Source organism: Nanorana parkeri, unplaced genomic scaffold, assembly GCF_000935625.1.
Source record: "Nanorana parkeri isolate BGI_ZX_2015 unplaced genomic scaffold, ASM93562v1 scaffold323, whole genome shotgun sequence".
Classification (NCBI taxonomy): Eukaryota; Metazoa; Chordata; class Amphibia; order Anura; family Dicroglossidae; genus Nanorana; species Nanorana parkeri.
In genome coordinates, this window is record NW_017306591.1 from 1,010,673 (window position 1) to 1,037,632 (window position 26,960).

Consider the following 26,960-nt stretch of genomic DNA (forward strand, 5'->3'; position numbering starts at 1 on the left):
TTGCAACTAGGTAAAACATATTTCCCTTTAAAGTAAACCTTTCCCTGCAAGTAACATGGAGGCGGCCATTATCGACCTTCCACACAGATCAATCAAGACACAAAAAAACCTCATCAGCCTCATCCAGCATTTGCAGATCGGGAAGTGTTCAATAGCGGCCTCCATGATCTTCTGAAGAACGGTTGTTCTCTTTAAGTACGCAGACGTGTGAAGAGACTTAAATGATAAAGTGATCCCATCTCCCGGGCACACATCCCGTGCAGCCAGGTGTGTGTACACAGCCGTGTGATAATATCGCTGGAAAGTCACTTGATGCATTACCAGCGGGAGTCGCAGGACAAAATGCCTCTTCTAGTGCCAATTACGCAGCACAAATGCCGCCTTCTCGCCACTAAAGTCTTTCAGGTGCCATTACGGCTATATTAATAGTGCTTGTCTGCCGGAGAGAATGCAGTTTTAAGAGGGTTTAACAGCAAAAGGAAATAATGTAATTTAATATGAAATAGATTTTTTTTTTTCTCTTGATCTGAATGAAATAAAAAGTCACCGGCTGTTAAAATGTGTCGTCGCCCCACCCCCCACCCTTCAATGGTGTTTTAACATAGCAATGCATCTGTCAAGCGGCGCTCGCTGCAGAGGGGCAAAGGACCAAATTATGCATTCCGACTATAGAGGATGAATAATAGGCGGAATGGGGAGCGTGGCGCACAAAACAAGAGACGCACTGATTGGAAAATGCTCGCGCTCAAAAGGGAACTGGAGGGAGAGGATAAAAGCCTTGCCGTTCGCTGGGAGAGGAGAAACACACAGAGCTCGATAGAAATCTGCAAAGCACATTAAGATGTATTAATTTAGCGGGTCGATTCTGTCAATAGGAGGCCCGCCCGCCCGCTTGGATTGTAGCCACGGTAAAAAGGAACAAGAAGTCATAATGATGTTTGCTCTTTTCCCTGCTCTGGCTTTTTTATCTAGAAGTGTCGACTTTGTGGAAAAATACTTATCGCAAAGAGAGCGCGGTGCCGGCGCGCAAATTTTTTCGAGTGACAGCAGGATGGCTGGTGCGCATGAGGATTATACATAAAGCAAGATGTGATGGCACGTAGACGTAGTGTCAGGGGCAGACGGTAAAGGGGCAGTTTACTGAATGGGTATCAATACCTAATTAAAACAGATGGTGTTTACATGTCATTAAAAATAAGTGGGGGTGGGGGAGGGATACACCTCTCATTTAAAGCCCAAACCTCTTTCAGGTTTTTTGTTTTGTTTTTTGTTTATCCCTTTTGGTAAAATCTTACCCATTCATAGTTACACATGTTACCCCACACATTGCAACATGGGCAGATAGGTTTGACTGGGCCCTCGGGGTATATTAAAAAGACACTAAACCCAATAGTTAAACCATACAAATACATTCAAGAACCTTAACTGTGAACAACAATGTATCTTATTTGTGTATCATTGGGCTGTAGATCCTCTAAAGACACTAAACTCAGGAGTTAAAGGAAAACTACGAGGTGAGTGAAAATCTCTCAGCCTCATAGTTCGATCCGACCTGTGACAATGAGACTGTCACACGTCGGCTCAATAGATCGGAAAGTGAGGGACTACATACCGGTGCTCGCTCACTTCTCGATCATGTCCCTGCAGAGAGCAGTGACTGTCAGTCATGGCTCCCTGCAGGGATTCCCCCCTCCCCGCTCTGATCCTCCAACGTTGATTAAAGGAACGGACAGGGGAGGGGGCGGGCACAGCTGGCTCTTCCTCTACATAGGCAGAGCCAGCTGTCAATCACGCAGCTGGGCAGATCTCAACAATACCGCGACCTGTAGCTCCCTATATACTGAGCTTTGGGTCACGGGAGGACGCTAGTATATGTCCTCCCGTGACCCTAAGGAGAACTATGGGGAAAAAACACTTGCCCCATAGTTCTCTTTTAAATCTTAAAAACACATTCAAGTACCTTAACTATGAACAACAATGTATCTTATCTGTGTATCACTTGGCTGTAGATCCTCTAAAGACACTAAACTCAGGAGTTAAAGGAGAACTATGAGGGGAGTGAAAATCACTCAGCCTCATAGTTCGATCCGACCTGTGACAATGAGACTGTCACACGTCGGCTCAATAGATCGGGAGGAGAGGGAACACATACCGGCGTTCGCTCACTTCTCGATCATGTCCCTGCAGAGAGCAGTGACTGTCAGTCATGGCTCCCTGCAGGGATTCCCCCCTCCCCGCTCTGATCCTCCAACGCTGATTAAAGGAACGGATGGGGGAGGGGGCGGGCTCTAAATAGGCAGAGCCCACTGTCAATCACGCAGCTGGGTGGATCTCAACAGTAATGTCGGGATCTGTCCCAGGTGCGGCGGTCTCAGTATACCGCGACCTGTAGCTCGCTATATACTGAGCTTTGGGTCACGGGAGGACGCTAGTATATGTCCTCCGTGACCCTAAAGAGAACTATGGGGAAAACACTTGCCCCCATAGTTCTCTTTTAAATCTTAAAAATACATTCAAGTACCTTAACTCTGAACAACAATGTATCTTGTTTGTGTATCACTCGGCTGTAGATCCTCCAATCATCTCTGACACTGTCCTTCCTTCTGGAGGGGGGCTACGTCTGTTCCCAATGGTCCCTGTGTGTGTTGTAAAGTAGTCACCGCTCCAAGCTCACTCCCGGGACGGACTACAATCTCATGTTTAGTTTACTAATTTGTATTGGGATTGTAGTCCATCCCTGGGGGGGAGCTTGGAGCGGTGACTACTTTACAACACACAGAGGGACCATGGGGAACAGACGTAGCCCCCTCCAGAAGGAAGGACAGTGTCAGCACCAATTCAGAGATTCTTGGAGGATCTACAGCCGAGTGATACACTTTCTGCTGTTTTACTATTCAAAGCCCATTTCGTGTGCACCTTGCTGTATAACTGGTAACAAATTGTTGAGTGCGTTTGTTTGACCGATTTGGTGCAGCGACGCATGGGGTTTCTCAGCTGCCAATAGGATGTGCGGGATCCCTTGTGTGTTTCTGTACCTTTAAGGAGGTTGGGCGTCCTCCTGACAAACCTGCACCCAATTTGATATCTTCTGCCCCCATGTGCTCCAAGATGGAGACTCTCATAGTTTAGAGTTAGGACCGCACTATAAGAGGTGCCTTGGCGCGGCAGTGCGGCTTACACATCCTCGGCTGAAGACGTTTATCCAAACCTCTGTCATTGTCCTTAGTGGTGACACAAGTTGTTTTACATGCTGGTTTTGTGAGTGTGCCATGATGCCTTTCTGCTGTTTTACACAAACGAGATACATTGTTGTTCAGAGTTCAGTAACTTGGATGTATTTTTAATATTTAACTCCTGAGTTTCGTGTCTTTTTAATATACCCTGAGGGCCAAGTCAAACCTATCTGCCCATGTTGCTATGTGCAGGGTAACCAACGTGAAGGTATGAATGTGTCCACATAGTTTCCTCTGCAGCACATACCTAGATGTGAACCAGCGACATAGAAAAGAATAGAACTTTCCTTACAGTAAAATGTACATGTTTTATTGCAGGAAAATACCAACAAGTCTCGGAACTGTTCCTGATCAGATTATGAAATTACAGTCCAAGATGAGAATTCCACCCATACCAAATAAGAGATCACTTTGGTTTCCATTCTATGATTTAATTTATTTTTTAAAGTCCCCACATTATTGTTTCACGCCCTGATGAAGGGGGAGTGTTGTAGCCCCTGAAACACATTGGCTGTTTTTCCTTTGTGATGTAATAAATAAAAGAGGCTTTAAACATTTTCACCCATTTGGTATGACACCCATTCAATATGCTCTAGACCAGTGGTTCTCAACCTGTGTAACCTCAGGACCCACATTTGTCCTCGATCATTAAGTCGCGACCCAAGTCGAACTGCAATAGAACGCACGGCATTGGGGGCTGCTGTGCTGTGACGGAGCTCCATCCATATGTGCATTGCTTGTACAGCTCCCTTGTGGGCCCTGTAGAGGTGTCGTGAGCCATAATGTGACATCACTCCGGTCCAGGCACCTGTACAGGACATGCAAGGGAGCTATAAGCATTACACGCATGGATGGAGCTCCCTCACGGCCATACCCCCAGCCCATCCCACCTCAAGTCAACACTCGGCATATTGAATGGCTGCTCAGTGTAAGAATGGACAGTGCTGGGCTAGGGGGAGGCTAGGGAGCCTCTCACCTAGAAAAGCAGAAGGCATGTGGCCACCCACTGAACATGGGGTAGCAACCCACTTTTGGATCCCGACCCACCAGTTGAGAACCAAGGCTCTAGATTATCAGGTTCCAGCAGTCACAGGAGCATGGCCACTGCAGTCACTGTTGGCTGAAGTCATTGTTGAGCCAACAATTGTCTGCCCGTCTCCTTTGATTTTCCAATGGAAGTTTGTTGAGCCAACTGGAATCTCTCGAAATTTGAGCCTTGTATGGCCACCGTTATGCTAAGAGTGAAATGGAGAAAGCAATGTTGATATGCGAAACGAAGCAGAAGATCAGATGTCAGTTCATTGGGGGGTCAGAATAACTGTATTGCCTTTTGAGCGGTTGAGATCTTCAGGCATTTTGCACATCCGCATTACTCCTCGCTTTCTTTTTTTAAATAAGCCACATCGCAGTTTATAAACCTGGGATGTGAACTGAATTCCAGATACATTTACACTAGACCTGAAGCTCCCCAATTGTCAGAAGGTCACCCATTCTGATGACACCTCATACTGTCAGAGATCATTCGTCTCCAGGAAGAAAACCATAAATTGTTAACACTGACCTGTGGAGCTGGCTTTCCTCCGCACGCAATGCACACCAGGGTGAAATTCTGGGCTTGGTACCTGCTGAATGGAGCCGGCGTATCGGCAGCGATCACTGCGATGGAGATAGGAGGGGCTGTGGAGAAAATAGAAGACACTGGTTATGGAGGATGCGATGAAGTCTCTGAGAAATACAACTTATAAGTGAAGATCTTTTACTTTTTCATTGAGCGAGAAAGAAAAAATACTTTCCAGGTCAGTTGTATACATGGCATGATTTGTAACATACTTCACTGCAGATTGGTACGTTTTTTGCCCTTTAGGGACTGAGACAGATCATTGCACTGACTTTGAATGAAGTGTCTGCCTGCTATAATCACATCACCAGTGCTGTAATAAGAGAACAACTACTGATAAAAACTAACCAATGACACAAGCAAAAAAAAAAAAGGACTCTTATTTGTAAGGGAATCAAAAGTCCATATATATCCCATCACACTCCTGACCGGAGACTGCCCAATGTATCAGGGCGGGGGCAGCAGCAACAACAACGGATGCATACGCCAAAACGTACAAAAAATAATAAAGTCACCGGCACTCCAAATGGTCAAGTCAATAAGTTTATTGACCCAAGTGATAACACCTCTAGCAATGTTTCCGGACCATGCGGCCCCTTCCTCAGGCAAACAGAGAGTCTCTGTTTGCCTGAGGAAGGGGCCCTTCCTTTGTTTGCCTGACGAAGGAGCCGCATGGTCCGGAAACGTTGCTAGAGGTCTTATCACTTGGGTCAATAAACTTATTGACTTGACCATTTGGAGTGCCGGTGACTTTATTATTTTCTTTATTTGTAAGGGAGGTAGCAATAAAGCAGGGGTAGCCAAGCTCCGTCCCTCCAGCCTGTGGTGAAGCTACAAATCCCATGATGCATCTCTCTCCGGGGGAATGATGTCTGTGGCTGTGAGAATCTTGCAAAGCCTCATGGGATTTGTAGTTCCACCACAGCTGGCGGGGCTGAGTTTGGCTACCCCTGCTATAAAGGGAGCGCAGGATGCAACATTAAACCCTCCCATCCGCTGCCATGTTATCTTAGCCTCTATTTAGTGTAGTTCTGCAGTTGCCTTGGTGCTGCACACGTGGATCAGCTATGACCAACCATTTGAGTGAAAACGTCCAATGGGAGCACCAGCACAAAGTATCAAAGTCCGAAGTCTTTTCGTAATAGTGTTTGTTCACAATAAGATGTAGATAGATAGAAAGTCCCTCCGCACTCCTCACAACGCTCCCGGCCTGTACAACAATGGTGCTCGCAGGGATGACCACGGATGGCGCCGTGCAGACACAAGGTAGAAGACAAGAATCACCAGCACTCAGTAATATCATTCAATATGTCCATTTATTTGGACAAATATCGTCAAAATGAGAAAAAAAAGCCATTTTCATTGTGACGATGTGTCCAAATAAATGGACATATTGAATGATATTACTGAGTGCTGGCGATTCTTGTCTTCTACTTTTTTTTCAGAATAAGACGATATAAAACATCCAATGTGTTTCGAGAGTACACATTTCGCCCTCAAATGTTGTGTGTAATTAGGAGGGCCTGAAATGGCCCAATCGCCATCGTAAATAATGTGAGAGATGAAGCAGGAAATGTGCCCGGGAGCAGACTAAGCAGACACAGGCTGCTGAATACACACAATATTGTGAGCCTTGAAGAATTGGGGGAGATATCTGTACCCCACAATGAAAACTGCGACAGTCATGACCAGAGGTGGACACATGACCAGCCTCTGGACACATACACGCCGGACCGTTAGGAGGCCCCAGCGTGCATCCACCTCCGCCTCCCCTCCGGACCCTCCCTTCGAGCAGGCAGGTGACAACACCAAGGGACGTCGGAACACCCCAGCAGCCGCGCTACCCACCCTCCAGCACCGCGTCTCTCCCCAACGTCGGAGACTGCCGCTATCCAGCAAGACAGCCACTCCAGCACACATTTAGAGGATCATCCCACAGCCCTGTACCCAGGCATTACAGGAGCCCATCACCGTCGTTGAGAGCCAGCCTTCACTTTCCTGGCGGTGAGTTACAGAATCTCCTCCTTTTCTTGCTCACCCACCTCATCTCACCTTGCTTTATTTGTGTTTACCTCTGCTCTATCTGGTTGGACCACCACATCACCCATCCTAAGAGGGACCGCCTCCCGCAACTGCTTCATTCCATCGCACGGCCGTCCTAAAAGCGAATGATCTGCCCACCTAGGTGAGTACATCACTTATCCCTCTCTTCAGACCTCACCACATTTAGTTGATACCATTTATTGCCTCAATTAAAGATGCAAACTTTAAGGATAGCTTGTATCCCTTATTTAGACTTTATACATTTCTAGTAGTGGTGATGAAACCCTCATATATGTATACACAGAGTTACAAGGAGGAGCAATGAGATGGGTTTTTTTTTTTTTTTTTTCTTGAAACACTTGAGTGGTCCATGCTGTAGTAAAGGGTTAGGCTATCGAGATAGGGATCAGTTTAGAAGTGTCATTGGGGTAATTGACTCTTAATCGATCCTTACTTCAAGTGAGTTCTTTAGAAATGTGTATATTTCAGAGAAGCAGACATTATATACAACCATTAATGAAGCTATTTCCTTGACGCACATGAATGGTAACGAGTTATTGTAAATAGTTAGGATAGGTTTATGAAATCGGTGTGTTTATTGTGATTTAATAGCCAATACATCACTTGCATTCCGCTTGGTCCTCCTGCCGTCCCATTCGCTCGAAATACTTAAAAGGAGAACCAGAGGTCTAATTTAAAAATGAGCTGGATGTATGAACTGGCATCCTTACTAGGGATGCACAGATACTTTTCGAGTACCAGTGCAGATACTTGGCATTTTCATGAGAACTCCCAGGGTGGCAGCGGTTGCAGCTGGGACCGGGCTCTGGCGCTCCACCACTGTCCTGAAATCATTAGTCTGTATTGTTTTAGAAAAACCGTCACATGACAATAAACAAAAAAGTATCAGTACTTGTACTCGCAAAACTGGTATCTGTGCATCAATTTATTTATATTTATAAAAACTAAATCGTACATTAAAACAGAGATGTACAAATCCCAGGAGCTCCGTGTGCTCCTTACAAATGACAGCGGCCTCCTAACTTTTGAATTTTTCTCTAGTCTAGTCTTGGAGCTCAAATGTATCGGCACATCGACTTGTACCTGTACCGAGTACTGTACTTGGTAGCTGTGCAACCCTAATCTCTAGTGATCAGTACTCATAATGATAGGCCAACAGGAAGGCATAAGAGGGGCAGGCCGTAGTCACTGACCACAGGAGCTGGTTTGTGTTTCCCCAACTGAACAAGATCTGCAAGATATCAAAAAGTGCCTGGGGGGTGCCAACTACACATGAATGTGTGTAACATATGCTTTAAAGTTCAATGCTGGGCCCCCCCACCAACCATGGCTGGACTTGGTATCTGTGCAACCCTAGTCCTTACATTATGTTGAGCTATGTACACACTGTGGTGGGTATACTCATGTTCATTTGGGTGAAAGGGGAGATATCCTCACCATATATTCAAAGCTTGCTGGCTTTAATGCATGGTGAGACACAACTGATGTCTACCTATTTATGCAACCTGTAGTGTTTAAAGAACAAAAATGTATGTGTGGCTCACATCTTAATTACGTTAAATGCAGGTCTCTCGAAAGCAGGTCAGGGTGCACGAGACCTGAGAATGCCATGCCCTGCCCCTTATTTATGTTATTTTAGTACATCCATCAGTGCAACCTTATGGGAGAACTATGAGGGGAGTGAAAATCACTCAGCCTCATAGTTCGAGCCGATGTGCGACAATGAAACTGTCACACGTCGGCTCAATAGATCGGGAAGTGAGCGAACACATACCGGCGCTCGCTCACTTCCCGATCATGTCCCTGCAGAGAGCGGTGACTGTCAGTCACGACCCTCTGCAGGGATTCCCCTCTCCGATCCTCCAGCGCTGACTGGAGGAACGGACGGGGGAGGGGGCGGGTACAGCTGGCTCTGCCTCTATAGGCAGAGCCCGCTGTCACTCACGCAGCTGGGTGGATTTCGACAGCATTGTCGGGATCCGTCCCGGCTGTGGCGGTCTCAGGATACCGTGAGCTGTAGCTCCCTATATACTGAGCTTTGGGTCACGGGAGGAGGTTAGTACTGTAAATCCTAGTAGGTCCTCCCGTGACCCTTAAGAGAACTATGGGGAAAAACACTTACCCCATAGTTCTCTTTTAATACTACTGGGTGTGGGTGACCACATGATCTTCTTTTCTTCCTCCCAGGATGCAACACTATGTGGCAATAAGCACGTCAGAGAGCAGCCACATGAGGGTGAGGGAAGGTCTGTAAGCTTGTGCAAGCTTTGACCAGACCAACTTTACAGGGAGGTGGGCAAGCGTAAGCCACGGGATGGGGTAAGTTATTACATTAACCTGTTTGTTTGTCTTGCATAGACAAAGTACAGATTCACTTTACAGTTCTCATACCAAATGGCAGCTGACTGCAAACTAAAATTCAAAGGTAAATTATTGATAAATGAGAAGACAATTGGAATAAAGAAACCAGTACGGGAAGTTTGTTTTGCTTAAAGGAGAACTATGGGGTTAAGGCTTTTCCCCATAGTTCTCCTTAGGGTAACGGGAGGACACAAACTAGCGTCCTCCCGTCACCCTAGGCTCAGTATACAGCGAGCTACAGCTCACTGTATACTGAGACGCTGCAGCTGAAGCGGATCCCGACAATTGTGCCGGGATCCGCCCAGCTGCGTGACTGACAGCTGGCTCTGCCTATCTAGAGGCAGAGCCAGCTGTACCCGCCCCCTCCCCCGTCCGTTCCACCAGTCAGCGCTGGAGGATCGGAGCGGGGAGGGGGGAATCCAGCCCCTCCCCTGTCACTGCAGAGAGCCGTGACAGGATCGAGAGGTGAGCGAACGCCGGTATGTGTTCTCTCACCTCCCGATCTACTGAGCCGACCCGTGACAGTCTCATTGTCACAGGTCGGCTAGAACTATGAGGTGAGTGAAAAGACCCCCCCCCCTCATAGTTCTCTTTTAAGATGAACAGGTTAGACCCTCCTTCACATTTCTATATGTGTCCCTGTTGGAGATTGCTCCTGGTTCCAATGTGTCCATCCGGACAGGAAGTGTGGGAACACGACAGGAAACCACTAACAGGAGTTCTCCCTCCACTTGGCCAGACTTGGGCCCTAAAGCTGCAGACTGGCAATGGAATCTATAGGAACACAATCACGTCCTGGAGACTTGTTCGGCGTTGGAGTTGCCACCGAGAACTTGCGGCGAGCGCGAACATTTTAAATTTATTGAAATGAGATATTTTTCAATATTTAAATCTATTTAAATGAGACGATTTGCCTGCCATCTCTGGCACTTCTGTGCCCGGGGAGAATAGATGGCTCTATCGCTGTAATGAAGTCGGAGGGATCTCAGGTAAATTGATCTGCCTCTTAGCTGCCACGACAGTAAATCACCAGAAACCTGGAACTTAAATCATACCCGTGGCGTGCCGCCTTGCAGAGCTCGCATCCTCATACACAGGGAAAATACAGAGAGATGGGCGCGAAAGGGTTATCTCCGCCCTGGAATGACGTTCTCCTTCCACTGAATCTTTTTGTTGTCACTTTTCCTAATTTGCTATTTAATTTGCTAATATCTGCAATCTGTTCAAAACTCCATTCAGTTGTTTTAAATTAGAGGTGCACCGAAATGGAGATTTCAGAAACTAAATCGAAATGAAAAAAAAAAAGTCAGGCCGAAACAGAAAATGTTTTTTATTTTAATGTTTTCAAATTTTTTAAATATTTGATTTTTATTTTTTTATTTTTTAATATTTTTTTAAATTAATTAATTCATTTTTTATTAAATATATATATTTTTTTACTTTACTTTTAGGGGCTTTGGGAAAATATTGGGGGTGTCTAAACAGACTACTGATATTTCCCTTTTAAAATAGAAAAAGAGATTAAGAACACAGAGTCCACGCACAGAGTCCTCAATCTCTTTTTCTGCAGCCCCTGTTATAAATGAATAGGAATCCTCTATACTGAGTGTTCCTGTTCATTCATAACATGAGGACAGAGTGTGTTTACTATAACTACAACTATGAATGAGCAGGAAGTGAAGTAGGAGGTGATGAAGATCACTTCCCATTCATTCATAACTGAGGATGTAATACATACTCTGTCCTCAATTATGTACAAACACTCAGCGATCACTGATCACTCCTTGTACCCGCTCTCCATCCTGACAGCTGTCACGGTAGGCTGAGTGAGCGGTGCAGGGAGGGGAGCTCAGCCTCTTGTGACAGCACGGCCTGTCTCCGCTCCCACACCGCTCTGCCGGACTGTGATAGGAGGCTGAGTGGTGTGGGAGGAGAGACACCGGCCGCTGACAGCACTCTCCTCCCGCAGCGCTCGGCCGGCTGTCACAGTTTCTCTCCTCCCCGCTGGGACACAGAGCAGCGCCCAGCTGGGAGGAAAGAAAGCAGGGGTACGCCATTGTATCGGCAGAAAAATGGCACTTTCGGCATTTAGCCAAAAGTGCAATTTTCGGCCGATATGTTTCGGCGGCCGATATATCGGTGCAGCATCCCTAGTATTGAGTAGTAACAGCATCACGGTTTTTTTTTTAGTTTACACCATATGAATAGGGGATGTTCACACCAGCAGCTGCACTCAACCATACGGCTGCTGGTGTGCGTGTGCCTGTATAGTGCTGATGCGCTCGATGGAGCCGCATCGCACTGTTTCTTTCTTTTTTTTTGTTAGAACTTTATTGAAATGTCACAAGTGACATTTCATTAAGTTCTGTGGGCTCCCCGCAGTGCAATGCAGTTGTACCGGGTCTGTATGCCATACTTTTTTTCTTTTTTTAAGTGCACACCAGCAGGTTGCAGTGGTGTGAGCTGTCACCGCCCACGACAAATTGCCTCGTCTTGTGTTCAGGCTGTGCTGGAAAAAAAAACTGGTCAGCGCAGCCGGAACGCAGATGGTGTTAATGAGCCCTTAATGCTGACCTCTGTAAGAACCCCCGGCTGTCTGGCATGGTTCATCCTGGTCTGCGTGTGAAATGTAGAGAATTATAGATATAAAAGCGTGTAAAATAAAGAAAGGAATTCCTATATACAGGTTATTACCAGATTAACCCCTTCATGACTGAGGCCCTTTTTTCCATTTTTGCACCCATGTTATATTCCACATTTTAGGCCTGAAAATGACGTAAAACCCCCCAACATTATATATTTTCTGAATGCCAAGACCCTATAGAATAAAATGGTGGTAGTTGAAAATTTTTATGTTGCGCAATATTAGCGCAACTCCTTATTAAACCCCAAAATTTAGTGACAAATTTAATTAAATGCCCCAAAACACAACAAATTACCCATTTTTTAAATGAAATATAAAAGATGAGGTTACAACGAGTAAAACGATACCCAACATGCCCAGTTTACAGATTGCGTGCGACCGTGAAACGGCGAAAAACTGCAGTACCCCAAAAAATCAATAAAAGACACTTTAAAAGCCCCCACAGGTCATCAATTTAGAAGAAGCGATCTGGCGACAGGTAAGTCGCCAGGATCGCTTCTGTTGTAAAGCCGACAGTCGGCTCTACAAGTTTAAACAGAGTCCCGGCGGCAAAAGTCGCCGGGAGTCTGTTTAAACAGCCCCGATGCTGGCGACGTACACTGTGCGTCGTCAGTCACGAAGGGGTTAAAGTATTTTTCCCTATAGTCTTTCCCTAAGCTTACCGCTGGTCAAACCCTGAAAGCCTCTAACCATAGAGCTGTGAGTCAATGGATTTATTGAGAGAGGCCTCTCCACGAAGCCGGTAAACATCATAAATACACATTTCCCATAACGCTTTCCCATAGCTCGCATTAGACCATTGCGTTCCTGTTGCATCTTACATGATTTGCAGAATAACGTGAATAAGTTATAAAAGAGCCGTAACCGGCCCGAGAAACATTGGGGAACTCAACACCCGGCTCCAGACATTCCAAGGTCTTCACTTTAGTTGTTGTTTTTTTACATTGTGCATTGGTGTGTACTTGTACAGAGCTAACGATATGCATACAAACAAAGCTGGATAACGTAACGTTGCCCCCCATCATTTGTGTGTCAATTGACTTTTGTCAAAGGGGCCAGGTGGAAAATGATCAGCCAAGCAGTGCCTGCATCCTATTCGGGTATTCAAAATACGCCCCCTTCCTAACCAATGAAACCACAAAGCTACTCATCCACTCACTTGTCATCTCTTGCCTTGACTATTGCAACTCCCTCCTCATTAGCCGACCTCTACACAGGCTCCTCTCCCCTTCAGTCTTTCATGGATGCTGCTGCCAGACTCATCCATCTAACTAACTGCTCAGTGTCTGCAACCCCCCTCTGCCGATCCCTCCACTGGCTTCCATCCTCTGCCCCTCTCTGCCCATCCACCAAGCTTTACACTGGCTTCCATCCTCTGCCCCTCTCTGCCAATCCCTCCACTGGCTTCCATCTTCTGCCCCTCTCTGCCAATCTTTACACTGGCTTCCATCTTCTGCCCCTCTCTGCCAAACATTCCACTGGCTTCCATTCTCCACCACTCTCTGCCAATCCCTCCAATGGCTTCCATCCTCTGCCCCTCTCCTCCAATCCCTCCACTGGCTTCCATCCTCTGCCCCTCTCTGCCAATCCCCTCCACTGGATTCCAATTGCCTAAAGGTTAAAATTCAAAATATCAACAACTGAAAAAGCCTTCAGCAACTGTGCCCCCCCAACCCCGGCTAAATCCTCAGCCTCATTTCAAAGTATCACCCTAACCGTCCTCTCTGCTCCTGCTCCCTAGCTCCCTCATTTAACTCCTCCCATCCCAGCGTCCAGTACTGCTCTAGACTCTCACCCCATCCTTTGGAACTCCCTACCCCAACATGTCCGTCTATCTCCTACTCTGTCTGCCTGTAGGCGATCCCTAAAGATTCATCTCTTCAGGGAAGCTTATCCCACCTCAACCTGACCACTGAACTATGACTTTCTCATACAATTCATTCCCACACAGCTCCCTCCTCATGTATCACTGGCCCCTCCCTTTTAGATTGGAAGCCCTCAGGGGCAGGGCCCTCCTTACCATCTTGTCTTGAATTGTATTGTGATTGTAATGTCTTCCTTATATTGTAAAGCGCTGCACAAACTGTTGGCGATATATAAATCCTGTATAATAATAATCAGCAGGAGCAGCGGCTGCTGAACACAGTGACCAGCAGTGGGGATTCCTCTATCTATGCTGTTTAGCATGGATGGGGGAATATAAAGATTTCCCTCATCTGGCCTTACTATAGTCTTCAACCCCTGAAGATACCTCCTAGTCTTCCAATATCCAAAGAAGAATCCATTCTCAAAGCCCTGAGACGAGTGTAGTGGTCGGTCCGCTTGCTCAACACATAAACCTGCATGCTCGCCCCCCGCACTGGAACGCATGCTTATGCCAAAATCACTTCATTTAACATAGTTTGACATACAGATCTTATGACCGCCATCTCATCCCCAATGAAAACAAAATGGGCGTCTGAAGCGCCATAATCCTGAATGAGCGTTTATTGCAGCGTACGCGTCTGGTAAGGAACGTACACGGTGGAGACGCACGGATCACTGGCAGGTATCATCGCCGACTTCATCAACCTACCAAGGTGCGACAGACGAAAACTTTACTCTTCATTCCTCGTTCAGCCCTTCTGTGCCAAGCCTACAGGGACAGCGGGGCGATAAAACCGCAGAGATCCAGCAATCTATTTCACTCACACATCGTAAAGAGGCCAATTAAAAAGGGGGAAAAAAAAGAGAGCCGTAAAAAAGAAAAGGGGCCGGCAGTTTGGAGCGCCGTCGCCCTGGTTGTGCTCTCTGTGCACGCTGACAGCAGATTCAGGCGGCCGGGGACTTAATGACCTACAGCGTGTGCGCACGTTGCCGGGAGAAGGGAGGCAAATTATGGAAGCCTATAAAAGTGCAGCAAGACACGGGTTTATTATAGAGCCCACATCTTCACCGCTTTAATTAACTTCACTCCTTTGTGCTGTTCTTTTTTTTTTTCTTCATCTCGCTGAGAGTGTAACCCTCGATGCTCCAAAGTCCTCAGGTAGATCACTGCTTACTAACAATGCTCTTCTACCAAAATTAGGGGCATATCTAATGGCGTAGCTTGACACCCCCGGGCCTGCAAGATATAAGCCAAGACTCCTGAGCTCCAATCAGTGGCATCACGTGGGGGGCGCGGGTGACACCGTTGGAGGGGTGACACCAAAATGACTGACAGTCATTTTGGTGTCACCCCCTCTAAAAAAAAGTCGGGCACTCGGTCATGGACCGAGAGCACGTCAGTGTCACGAGAGAGGAGGGGACCCGGCGGCATACCTCATCCCACGGGGTGAACGTCCACTCCCCTTCCTTGCCAGCGTCCATCACTATCACGTCTATTAGATGGCCGGGCATGCGCTACGACGTCATCTTGCACGCATGTGTCTCAGCACCGGGTGACACCCGGCCTCGGGATGCCCTTGGCTCCAATACTATGCCCACTGCCCAAGCCTTAGCATTTCCTATCCCTGTCACTCCCCCAACAGGTAACAATAAAGTGATATTAAACCCTCCCCAGTAAAAGTACATATTTATTTGCAGACCTTAAATCCTTCTTTTTGATGTTTTTGTTTCCTTTCTAGTGTCTCTTTGGTCTCATTGATCAAAAAATGACATCCAGTTCGCTTCTGTCTGGAGGGTGGCTCTATTACCCCCTAGGGCCACCTTCAACTGGCTGGGACTGTGCGTGACACACGCAGGCACCACCAAACCAACCAGCAAGCAGAAAATGCATACAGGCAAGCATATGCAAAGGGATTGGTTGCATGGAATAGGTAGGTCATGGTTAGGTCACTTGACTATGAGCAGTGTCTGGATGTTCGGGGGAAGTGCTGCGAGGAGGCATGAGGATAGCAGAGGTAGAGAAAAGAAAAAAGTGATTTTTCGGGGCAAAAGAAGTCTAAAAGAACAATAATTTATTGTACTGTGCTGCTAAAGGGAAAAATGCTTTTTTTCCCCCCTTCATACTTCTATAACAATTATCTCCAGTACCCAACAGTCCCCGCCATTGATAACCCCTCCTTCACACCTACTCCTCCCCAATATCTAGAATAATTCCAGGAATAGCAAATCAGCTGCACAGCTGCCGGAGGTGATCACTATGGATCGGGCGTTTGCATATGGCTATTCAAGTCCTACAGCAACCCCCCTCCCTCCTCCCCAAGGGGCCCGGCTGCATCTGTGGAGTCTGCTAAATCTGGCCCGTCTCCAAAGGTGAAACTTAAATGTGAACATGCCAAGAAAGCATAAAGGCAACGCCTGCTCCTGGTGTAAGAACGTTTAATAAAAGTGATATCAGTGTGAATACATCAAGGTACTCACATATTCCAAACAGGAAACCAGCGTGAGCGCACAAAAGTCCAAAGGTTAGACAACCCAAAAACTCTACGTATATCTAATGGCACAGCGTGACACCTCTGGGCCCCAATGCAAGATATAAGCCCTGAGCTCCAATACTGTACCCACTGCCCAAATCTCAATATTTCCTGGCCCTGTGACTCCCGCACAGGTGACATCAAAGTGATATTAAATCCTCCTTAAAGGAGAACTATGGGGGCAAGTGTTTTACCCCATAGTTCTCCTAAGGGTAACGGGAGGACACAAACTAGCGTCCTCCCATCACCCAAAGCTCAGTGTATAGGGAGCTACAGTTCGCGGTATACTGAGACGCCGCAGCCGGGACGGATCCCGACAATTATGTCTGGATCCGCCCAGCTGCGTGAGTGGCAGCTGCCTCTGCCTATCTAGAGGCAGAGCCAGCTGTGCCCGCCCCATCCCCCGTCCGTTCCGCCAGTCAGCGCTGGCGGATCGGGGAGGAGGGGAATCCCTGCAGGGAGCTGTGAGTGACAGTCACCACTCTCTGCAGGGAGATTATCGAGAAGCGAGCGAGCGCCGGTATGTGTTCGCTCACTTCCCGATCTACTGAGCCGACCTGTGGCAGTTTAATTGTCACACGTCGGCTCCAACTATGAGGCGAGTGATTTTCGCTCCCTTCATCGTTCTCCTTTAAGGCTCTTAAAGGACAGTTGACTTTGATTGATCAGAAGCTCCCATGAAGACCTATCAGAGTCTACTGTAACATGATTAAGATTTGCCATAAAGTATTTAAAGAACTAGTGTTTCTAAACCAGCTTACAGTTCCTCCAACAGCAAAGCTCATGCTCCCTGCGGATTTGGAAAGCTTTAGCTGTGGTGGGGGTGTGTCAGACCTCTGCAGAGAGACCACTGCTTGCACACAGAGAGCAAGGGTTCTTCTCGACAAGCTTTTCTACTCAGGCTGTGTCTGCTGTCTAAAGAAAAGAAAAAACTGTACGTCGCACCATTTATTTCAATAACCCTGAACTATATTTAGCTCTAGCTTGGACTCAGCAGGGGACATGCCAGACCTCTGCAGAGAGACCACTGCTTGCACACACAATGCAAGGTTACTTTTTTGCTGTTTTACCTTGCCTTGAATTCTAACTGTATTAGATTGTTCTGCTACTTCATGCAAACATGTTTTATATAAGGAGTGCTACATTCGTCATTCATGTTACTCATTAAAAACACTTCACAGTTTATTTTAGATACGCATGAAACATTGTGCAAAAGGGCCTCCGGGTCCCAGATAAGTGAACATTCCAGTGTTTACATCTATCAATCACACTAGAACTTCTTGTTGTTCCCGAGCTCCATATATAGCGCACATACACTTCTTCCGCCGTGTGAGAAAAAAAAACAAAAATATAGACCTCACCATAGTGTGCGCGCGATATGCGGAGAGGAATGGAAGATTTTACATAATTCTGGAAATCAGCCGCTAAATTAAATTGAGTCTATCATCAGAGCTTTGCATAATCACATCTAGAACCGAGTAGCGCCCGGGGTGGTACCAAGGAGCTCACGCTCGCATTTTGCAAAATAGATATCCACATTCCTAAATTATATTTTGCAGCACAAGATTTTATAATGTAGAGAAAGCTTATATATATATATATATACACATTATATATCATAGACACACACATATATACAGTATATATTGTAACAAGGACACTCCACTGTAGACCGGAGGTGCAAGTAAAATGCAGTTTATTTAGGGCAAACACAAATATATAATTCCATCCACAAGGTAGACCTCCCCTGTGCACAGGACGGTTTCTAGCCGCAACATAAATGAGTCTTTTAGCTTCGCTCGGTAGCTTTCCACAGCTTCAAGACACTCACGCTGCTCACCCCTCGTGAGCCCTCACTCTGCTCTCCCAGCAGTGCGTCCGACAGGTCCCTGGGGTCACCGACCTCTCCCAGCCACTCCTGGCTGTTCCGTGTGCGTCCAGCACGCACCTGAGTTTGTCTGTGCCCGTGTGCTCCCTGCACACACACACCTCCAACACTCCTCTCTGAACTCTGGTCCAGACTCCTAATAAGGCTGCTTAAGGCCCCAGGACTGGAGATCTCATCCCACCCAGAGCTCTACGAAATCTCTAGAGCTCCAGATCCCAGTTACAATTAGGAAAACCTGGACGAACCTGAAAAGCCAGGCTCTTCCTTTTTAACATTTGGGTGCCAATGTTGCCATGCTACGTCGCGGCATTGCCATGCACTGATACTTATATATATATACACACACACAGGGATATAACGATACCGGTATCAAGCGCCAATATATTTTTTTCGCTACTCGCCTATACTGAGTACCGAGTACCAGAAGTCCCCATTCAGGAAGCCAGGCGGCGTGTAATGACGCGCCGCCCGGCTTCCCAATTAGCAGGGAAACCGCCCCCATGCTTCTCGTCACTAGGTGACGAGAAAGCATGGAGCCGGCTTTCAGGCCAATCAGGAAGCCTGGCGCCGTGTAATGACGCGGAGCCCGGCCTCCTGATTGGCCGGGAAACCGACTTCATGCTCCCTCGTCATGAGGTGACGAGGGATCATGAAGCGGGCTTCCCTGCCAATCAGAAAGCCGGGCGGCTCGTCATTACACGCGTCATTGGATTGACCAGCTTCTCAACCAATCAGTAAGCCGGGCACAAGTGATGAGGGAGCATGGAGCCGGCTTCCCGGCCAATCGGGAAGCTGGGCAGCGTGTAATGATGCACTGCCTGGCTTTCCTGATACCGGAATTACTTGCCTAAATACTCAGCATCGGCACCGATACTAGTATCGGCATCGGTGAATCCCTAATTTATATTATATCATTATATTTCCTGACCCAGACTACAAACAAAAAGTGACCTGGATGTAAATATTTCCATTTGAATAGTAAATTTGAACTCTGATAAGAGAGCTGAATACAGAGATGGAAAACACGCATGTGACTTGACGTGTTATCGTGTTCAGCCAGATTTGAGATTCATATGAAACTACTTTTTTTTTTTTCACCACTGGATATGACTCTATAAATGTTGATCTGTTATTTATACATTGTCATCTCCGAGCCTGATGAAGGGGACCCAGCGTGGCCCCCGAAAGCGGCTTGCAACCGAGAGACAGCATACGTCAATAAATGAACACTTGATGCAGTCACTGATTTGGTGTGCCGGTGACGTTCTCTAAATTTCTATCCTGGCACATTCATTTAAACCCGTGGTTGGCTAGGAGTAGATCTTTAGATCTACACGCACTTCCTTCCATATTCTTCCTGTGATTGGAGTATTACCAGCAGACGGTGGACACACCAGGCTCAATTCACAAAGTCTAACATGAGGATAAGGAACTTTACCTTAGCCATGTGATTGTAATGCTCAAATCTCATTGGTTTCAGCTGAAAATAACTGTCACTTTTTTGACAATAAAGATTTGTATATTAGCTTTGTGAATAGAAAGCGCCCGGGGTACATGCCCCCCACCACCCCCGTGCCCTTCCCCCACACTGAGCCACTATTACCTGGCTTCTCCCCACTTTTTCTATGTCCAGCAGCCTGCTCAGTCTGGGAACTGACGAGATGCCCCGCCTCCTGCAGAGCCCGCAATGTACTGAGAGCCGCGCATTCCTTGTGACAGCCGCTGCTCCAGTCAGCCCCGGAGCCTCCGTGCCGCTTCAATGACGGCCCAGCCTGCACGGCATCAGAGGGGCCCGGCGACCACCAACATTTTCTCGCGGACCACCAGTTGGCGACCGCTGCTTTGCAGGACACTCGAGATGGTCAGCCAAAACAACTGATTAACACATAAAAGGTACAGAGAAGTGAGAACATTCACCCGTTTTCAGAGACAGCTTAGCTAGAAAGAAGGACCGAATGGACCTCAGCTAAAAGGCCTCACAATCACACGGCTGGCCTTGGAAATACAAGGAAAGGATAACAACGTCAGGTGCATTCAGGGCATCAAGCTGCACAAATAGCATCCAGTCTTTTATGGACGCAGGCGGGTAATGTGGAATAAATTCACCTATTAATAACGAGATGTGTTTTTCAGGAGCGCTGCGCGATCTATCACCATAGAGCTGCCGTCTGGTTCATGAATATTCATTGAAATAATGCACTTTCAGGGTCTGGGTAATGGACTTTTAATCCATTAATAGTAAACAGCACACCAGAGAGAGGCACCTGTGAATGATATTACCCCATTAATAAGCTGCAGAATATATACACACTATATTGCCAAAAGTATTGGGACGCCGGCCTTTGAACGCACATGAACTTTAATGGCGTTCCAATCTCAGTCCGTAGGGTTCAGTATTGGGTTGGCTCCGCCATTTGCTGCTATAACAGCTCCGCAACAGCGGAAGGCAATATGCTATCGTGAGGGAACAATTGCATTTTCACATTCCGATTCCGGAGAATACCGGCCCCATAAGGGATCTAACCTACAGGCAACTAGTTGCACCAAGTGATTGCCGAAACCGGGAGATGGTCAGATAAAGACATGAACCAAGCTGATAAATCAGTTTAGTTTCTTGGCACCAACATAATGGATATCTCCACCGAGAACAAGAAGAGCCCTCTGCATGTGTGAAGCACCTAATAAAGACACCATAACAAGGCGGTCAGGCCATTTAGCAGGAGAAATTGCCGTAACCCACGCAGATAAATGAAATCTAGGAGGAAAATGAAGAAATATTCATGGCGACAGAGCCGAGATGGCGGCAGGGAGAGGCCCAGCCGCTGAGCCTATACAGAAAAGGTTAAGATTGATCACTACAAATGCCGCTCTTACTCTAATAGTAATCAGGCTGCGGAATTCACTTCCGCTTAACCATAGACTTCAAAATCAGTTGATTAATTTAAGAGGAAAGTGAAAAGAGCCCTCGAGGACAGACGCCCGTGCAAAAATCTGTGGGCTATCCTCAGTTCTGGTAGCCGGGAGAATAAAAACAATGATCAGAATTTGCAGCTTAAAGGTACATTACAGTCAGTCCCTGCAGGGGACGGATGCAGCCAACCTGTCGGAGACTTTTTGTGTTCTGCCCCACAGCAACAGACTGTACCAGGTCGCCCAGATGTGTGATGGTCTCCTGCTCGGGTTCTCGGGGTCACAAGGGCATAGGTCGGCCCAGGGCAGAGATAACTGTGATGGGTTCTCTGACAGATTTGGAAAACAATACTTAATATATTAATTTCAATCAAAATGTGTTCTGCGACCTTATTTTTACTAGCAACAATCACAATGAGAGGGGTGCTTTTCACTCACCTCATAGTTCTAGCCGACCTGTGACAATGAGACATGAAACCCTATGCCCCAATGTTTAACTAAATCTGCTTTCACACGACACACTGCCTTGTTCTTGGAGTGCCCTCATCTCTCTCTGGTAATGTGGATGCTTCTTCCCTTTGGCTTAGGGGCAGGTTCACACCATTTTCCAGACCTGCCCGCACTTCAAGTGCAGTCCAGACCAGACAAAATAGGACAAGCAGTATTCTTCTGGTCTGGAACGGACTGCACTGGTGGGAACAGAGGCCAGAAATAGCATAGGGATGCATTTTGGGTCCGGAAACAATCTGCTCTGGTCTGGAGATGATCTGGATGTGGTGTGAATGGGCCCTAAAAGGATAGTTCATTGGCAGGGTTCCCATGGTTTCTTCTGCAGTGCGATGATGAGTGCCGGCAAGAAGATTGGTTGTTGGTGGGTCTGCAATGCAGTGATTGACCTTTGGTCTCCACTACCACTGTTTGGGTCACATTATGGGCATTTTTTTTTCTTATGAGAATGTGTAGTAGCAGGGTGGGTGGGAGATACTGGGATAGGGAAGTGCTTATGCACAGAGATTGGCTTTAAAGTTACATTGTTACCGTTATTATAGGCTTCATGGCATGGCACAGACATATTAGCCTGGCTTCACGGTATCATGTTGGGGTAACATGCATATAACCGCATGTTTTGTGAGTTACCTTACTCATGAGATGAGTAAGGTAACTCACAATACAATGTGTGGTAGGAACCCATCCATTTAGAATGGAAAGCTCTACATTAGACATGTGCATTCGGATTCGGACGAACCTGCAAATCAACTAAATTCAGTCAGCGCTTCACCCCAAATCCGAATCAACACATTTTTTATATGCCCAAATATACTAAAACAATATCCGGGCATAAAAAAATTTGTTATCAGAACTTGCAGCGCGTTCTGCACATGCCCACCACCATCTTGGAGGTGGGGTGCATAATGCCACATGATGCCACGCATGTGTAGCATTGGGCGACGTTATTTGCACAACGAGCAGGCAGCCACGTCGGCCGCCAACGTGTTCTGCGCGTATGCACCGCCATGTTAGAGTATATCTTGGTATGCCACAAGATGGCGGCGCCCACATATTCGGGTGCCGCCATCTTGGTGTATACCAACATATATTCCAAAATGGCCGCCACTCGTTCTTCAGTTTTTTTTTCTACGGTTTCGGATTCGGGGGGCTCGTTGCCTCCGATTCCGAAACAGCATTAAAATTTGTTTCCATTGACGAAACAAAATAAAATGTTTTTCATTGTTCATTTGTTTTGTCCGAAACAAATGTTTTTGCCCTGCACATGTCTATCCTACACACAAGTACGGTAGTCTGCCACCCCCCCCGCCCTTGGTTTTTCGGCCTTTGCCATGCCTTGGCAGCCCTTTCCGAATGACTTACTGCAACACAGACGGACACTGTCCACACAGTAATGAGTGTGCAGTAACAGATTGCAAAGGTCTGAAGGAGCCTTAAGGTTAAACAATGTACAATATTTTATTGTTACTATTCTATGACTATTTTAGGTTCGCAACAATATCATATGAAGAGAGAGAAGAGCTTCTCCTCTTTAAACAAAGGGTGTCTTGACTTGCTAGATCACCGGAGTGCTAAGATGAGGCTTGTAAGTAATGAAGCATGGATCTGAAGCCATAAAGGATGTCATAACTCAGCCACCCGGTGTTCCAGGAAGCAGACAAATGCCATTTTTTTGCTCCTTTCACTGAAATGTTCCTGAGTGTTCCGTGAAGAATTGATGTCTACGAAGGCTAAAGCCGAGCATTAGGCGATAAAACTTAGATTAACCTCTTCATATTTAGATTATTAAGAGTCTGTGGAAGTTTAGCAGGATGACACCTGGGGACCAAGCCAGCTCCGACAGAAACTTGTTTTCTACTTTTCGACAGTGCAAAATAAATAAAAAAAAAAAACCCTGCCTGGTTTTTACTGCAGTCTGACCCAACTGGAGACATTTCCCTTCATTTCCTGTTGAGACCATGACTACAATAAAAGATTGTTTACACAAAGTGAGAAAGGGTTAAGACCTCTGTCAGTTTATAATTTCTTTTTGTGTTGTTCTGCCCCGGTGACAACTTCATATATTGTTCCGCTGTCACATGGACAGGAAGTGGGAGGAAATCTCCCCAATGGATACACAGACTGCAATGAAAACTTGATAAAAGTATTTACTTTTCCCAAATCTGCAGTCAAGGTATTTATTTTTGGGACAGAGAAGAGAAGGGCTACAACCTATTTTATTTTCTGCGGAATGGAAAGATAAGACAGTGGCTCGTTAAGCTGGTTCACCACTTGTTGGAGACCACTTGGAGGGACCTGTCTGGTTGGGTCCCTTTAAGCATGTAATTTAAAAGAGAACTATGAGGTAAGTGTTTTCCCCCATAGTTCTCCTCAGGGTCACGGGAGGACACAAACTAGCGTCCTCCCGTCACCCTAAGCTCAGTATATAGGGAGCTACAGCTGGCGGTATACTGAGACGCCGCAGCTGGGACGGATCCCGACATTACTGTTGAGATCCGCCCAGCTGCGTGATTGACAGCTGGCTCTGCCTATCCAGAGGCAGAGCCAGCTGTACCCGTCCCCTCCCCCATCAGTTCCTCCAGTCAGCGCTGGAGGAGCGGGGAGGGGGAATCCCTGCAGGGAGCCATGAGTGACAGTCACGGCTCTCTGCAGGGACATGATCGAGAAGTGAGCGAACGCCGGTATGTATTCGCTCACTTCCCGATCTATTGAGCCGACCTGTGACAGTCTCATTGTCACAGGTCGGCTAGAACTATGAGGTTGAGTGAAAAGCACCCCCCTCATGGTTCTCCTTTAATTTTTCCACATCTATGCAGAATCAAAAAAGTTGGCTTTAAAGTGGAACTTCAGTCAATGTATTTATTTATTTTTTGGGATAGAGTAGAGAAGGGCTACAACCTCTTTTATTTCCTGAGGAATTGATGGGTATATCAGGTGACAATGGAAAGATGAGACAGTGCCTCGTTAAGCTGGTTCACTACTTGTTAGAGTGTTTTTAGGAAGGTTACTTATGGAGGGATTTGTCTGGTTGGGGCCCTTTAAGCATGCAATTTAAGAACTAGGTGCAGGACTGGTAAGCAATGCATATGTGCTGGCAAGGAACATGCTGATGATGTGTGAGCAGAAGGGTGACCTCATCATTCTGCTTCTGCTCAGTCACTGCCCAGTTAGCAGACTGGGGGTGGATAGAAGGCACCACTGTATTCCTATCTGTAAGTGGTGTCACCCACCTGGCTGTGCTGTGTTGGAGAGCTGTGTACAGTATATCTCTGCATGGAGTTCAGCTTTAATCACACAATACACAGAGCCGTGATGTGCAGTTGCCCATGGAAACTAGCGAACACATGTTTTTATCAAATAAATAAATATTAGAGCAGTGAACGGGGAATTCTGATTGGTGGCTGTGGATAACTGTGCGCTATTGGTCAATGGAGCAAGCTATGCTCCAGGGTTCCTTTATAAACTTTGTCTGCATTACATGCACCTTCCTCTCCCCCCCCCCCCCCCCCCCCACGGAACTCTTTTGATTAATGCCCGGCCTAAACACTCACATTTCCATCACAGACGACTTTGATGAATCAGTCCGCAGATAAAAATAAAAATGCATTTAGAATATTATCTCTCCCCAAATGGAGTTTCATGAATCAACCAGCAAAAGTGGGCAGAGGAAAAAATATCAGAATATCAGCAAAATATGGCTTTGAACCCATGAATTATGGGTAATAGGCAAAAAAAAGAAACATCGCAGATAACAAGCCAGCCAAATGATTTTCTTCCTTTACAAGAACTTAAAGGGAAAGGATGATTGTGTTATATTCTTTGAGGTTACAAGCCGCTACTCTTATGATATATATATAAAAGGGACAGGCTGCGACTGAAGAAAGAATAGAGCCAAAACCACCAGGTTTTCTGAGACCAGAAATGGGGAACATTGTAAAACAAAGAAACTGTTAATCTAGGACCCGTCCTGCCTACAGCGCTGGACAAAATGCCATCATCTCAGAGAGAAAGAGAGGGGCAAATGTATGTATTGATACCGGATCATGCTGCCCTAGGCAACTACACTATGTCCCCAAAAGTGTGTGGAGAACTGACCATCAAGCCTATATGAGCTGGTGGGACATCTCATTCCAAAGCCATAGACATTAATACAGAGTTGGCCCACTCTTCTGGGAAGACTTTCCACAAGTTGTCAGACTGTCTGTGGTGATTGGTGTCCATTGGTGAGGTCAGATACAGATGTTGGATGAGAAGACCTGGCTCACATTCAGAATTTCACTTCCCAAAGGTGTTCAGTAGGATTGAGGTCAGGGCTCTGTGCAGGACACTTGAGTTCCTCCACCAAGCTGGTCACACCATGTCTACATGGAGCTGGCTCTGTGCACAGCGGACAGTCATGGTGAGACAGAAAAGGGTCTTCAACAAACTGTTACCACAAGGCTGGAAGATGACAATTGTCTACAATGTCTATGTTTGCTGTTGTCATAACAGAACCTTTACTAGAGACCCCTGAACATAATTTGTAGGGAGGTTCACATATTTCTGGCCATGTAGTGGGGTGTGATGATCAGGTTCCATGTACCTCTGGCCATGTAGTGAGGTGTGATGATCAGGTTCCACATACTTCTGGTCATGTAGTGGGGTGTGATGATCAGGTTCCACATACTTCCGGCCATGTAGTGGGGTGTGATGATCAGGTTCCACATACTTCTATTCATGTAGTGGGGTGTGATGATCAGGTTCCACATACTTCCGGCCATGTAGTGGGGTGTGATGATCAGGTTCCACATATTTCTGGCCATGTAGTGGGGTGTGATGATCAGGTTCCACATACCTCTGGCCATGTAGTGCGGTGTGATGATCAGGATCAGAGAAGACCTGGCTCATAAATCGGTGTTGCTCTTCATTCCCACGGACCTCAGTAGGGTTGAGGTCAGGGCTCTGTGCAGGACACTCGAGTTCCTTCCCCAAACTGGTCACACTATGTCTTTATGGAGCTGGCTTTGTACACAGGTGGCAGTCATGGTGGGACGGAAAAGGGTCTTCACCCAACTGGTCACACCATGTCTATATGGAGCTGGCTTTGTACACAGCGGACAGTCATGGTGGAACAGAAAAGGGTCTTCACCAAACTGTTACCACAAGGCTGGAAGAGCATGATTGTCTACAATGTCTTTGTATGATGGAGTATGAACAGTTTTCTTTACTGAGAACACCTGAACTTTTTTTGGGCTGTACAGGTAGGTGTCCATAAACTTTCACAAACTTTAAGTCTACAGGTTCCAGCAATCATCTTAAATATTACCGAGGCAATTAACAAGAAATCCGAGGCAGCACG

The 26,960-nt window shown here is 46.6% G+C and overlaps 1 protein-coding gene across 1 annotated transcript in view; it reads right to left on the reverse strand.

The window, feature by feature from the left end:
- The window catches only part of IGSF21 (immunoglobin superfamily member 21), a 426,138-nt gene that overhangs the window by 91,622 nt on the left and 307,556 nt on the right, over nucleotides 1-26,960 (reverse strand). The window contains exon 5 of the mRNA XM_018558175.1: nucleotides 4,795-4,910. Coding sequence (XP_018413677.1) covers nucleotides 4,795-4,910 — 116 coding nt within the window. The remainder of the gene's footprint in view (nucleotides 1-4,794; nucleotides 4,911-26,960) is intronic.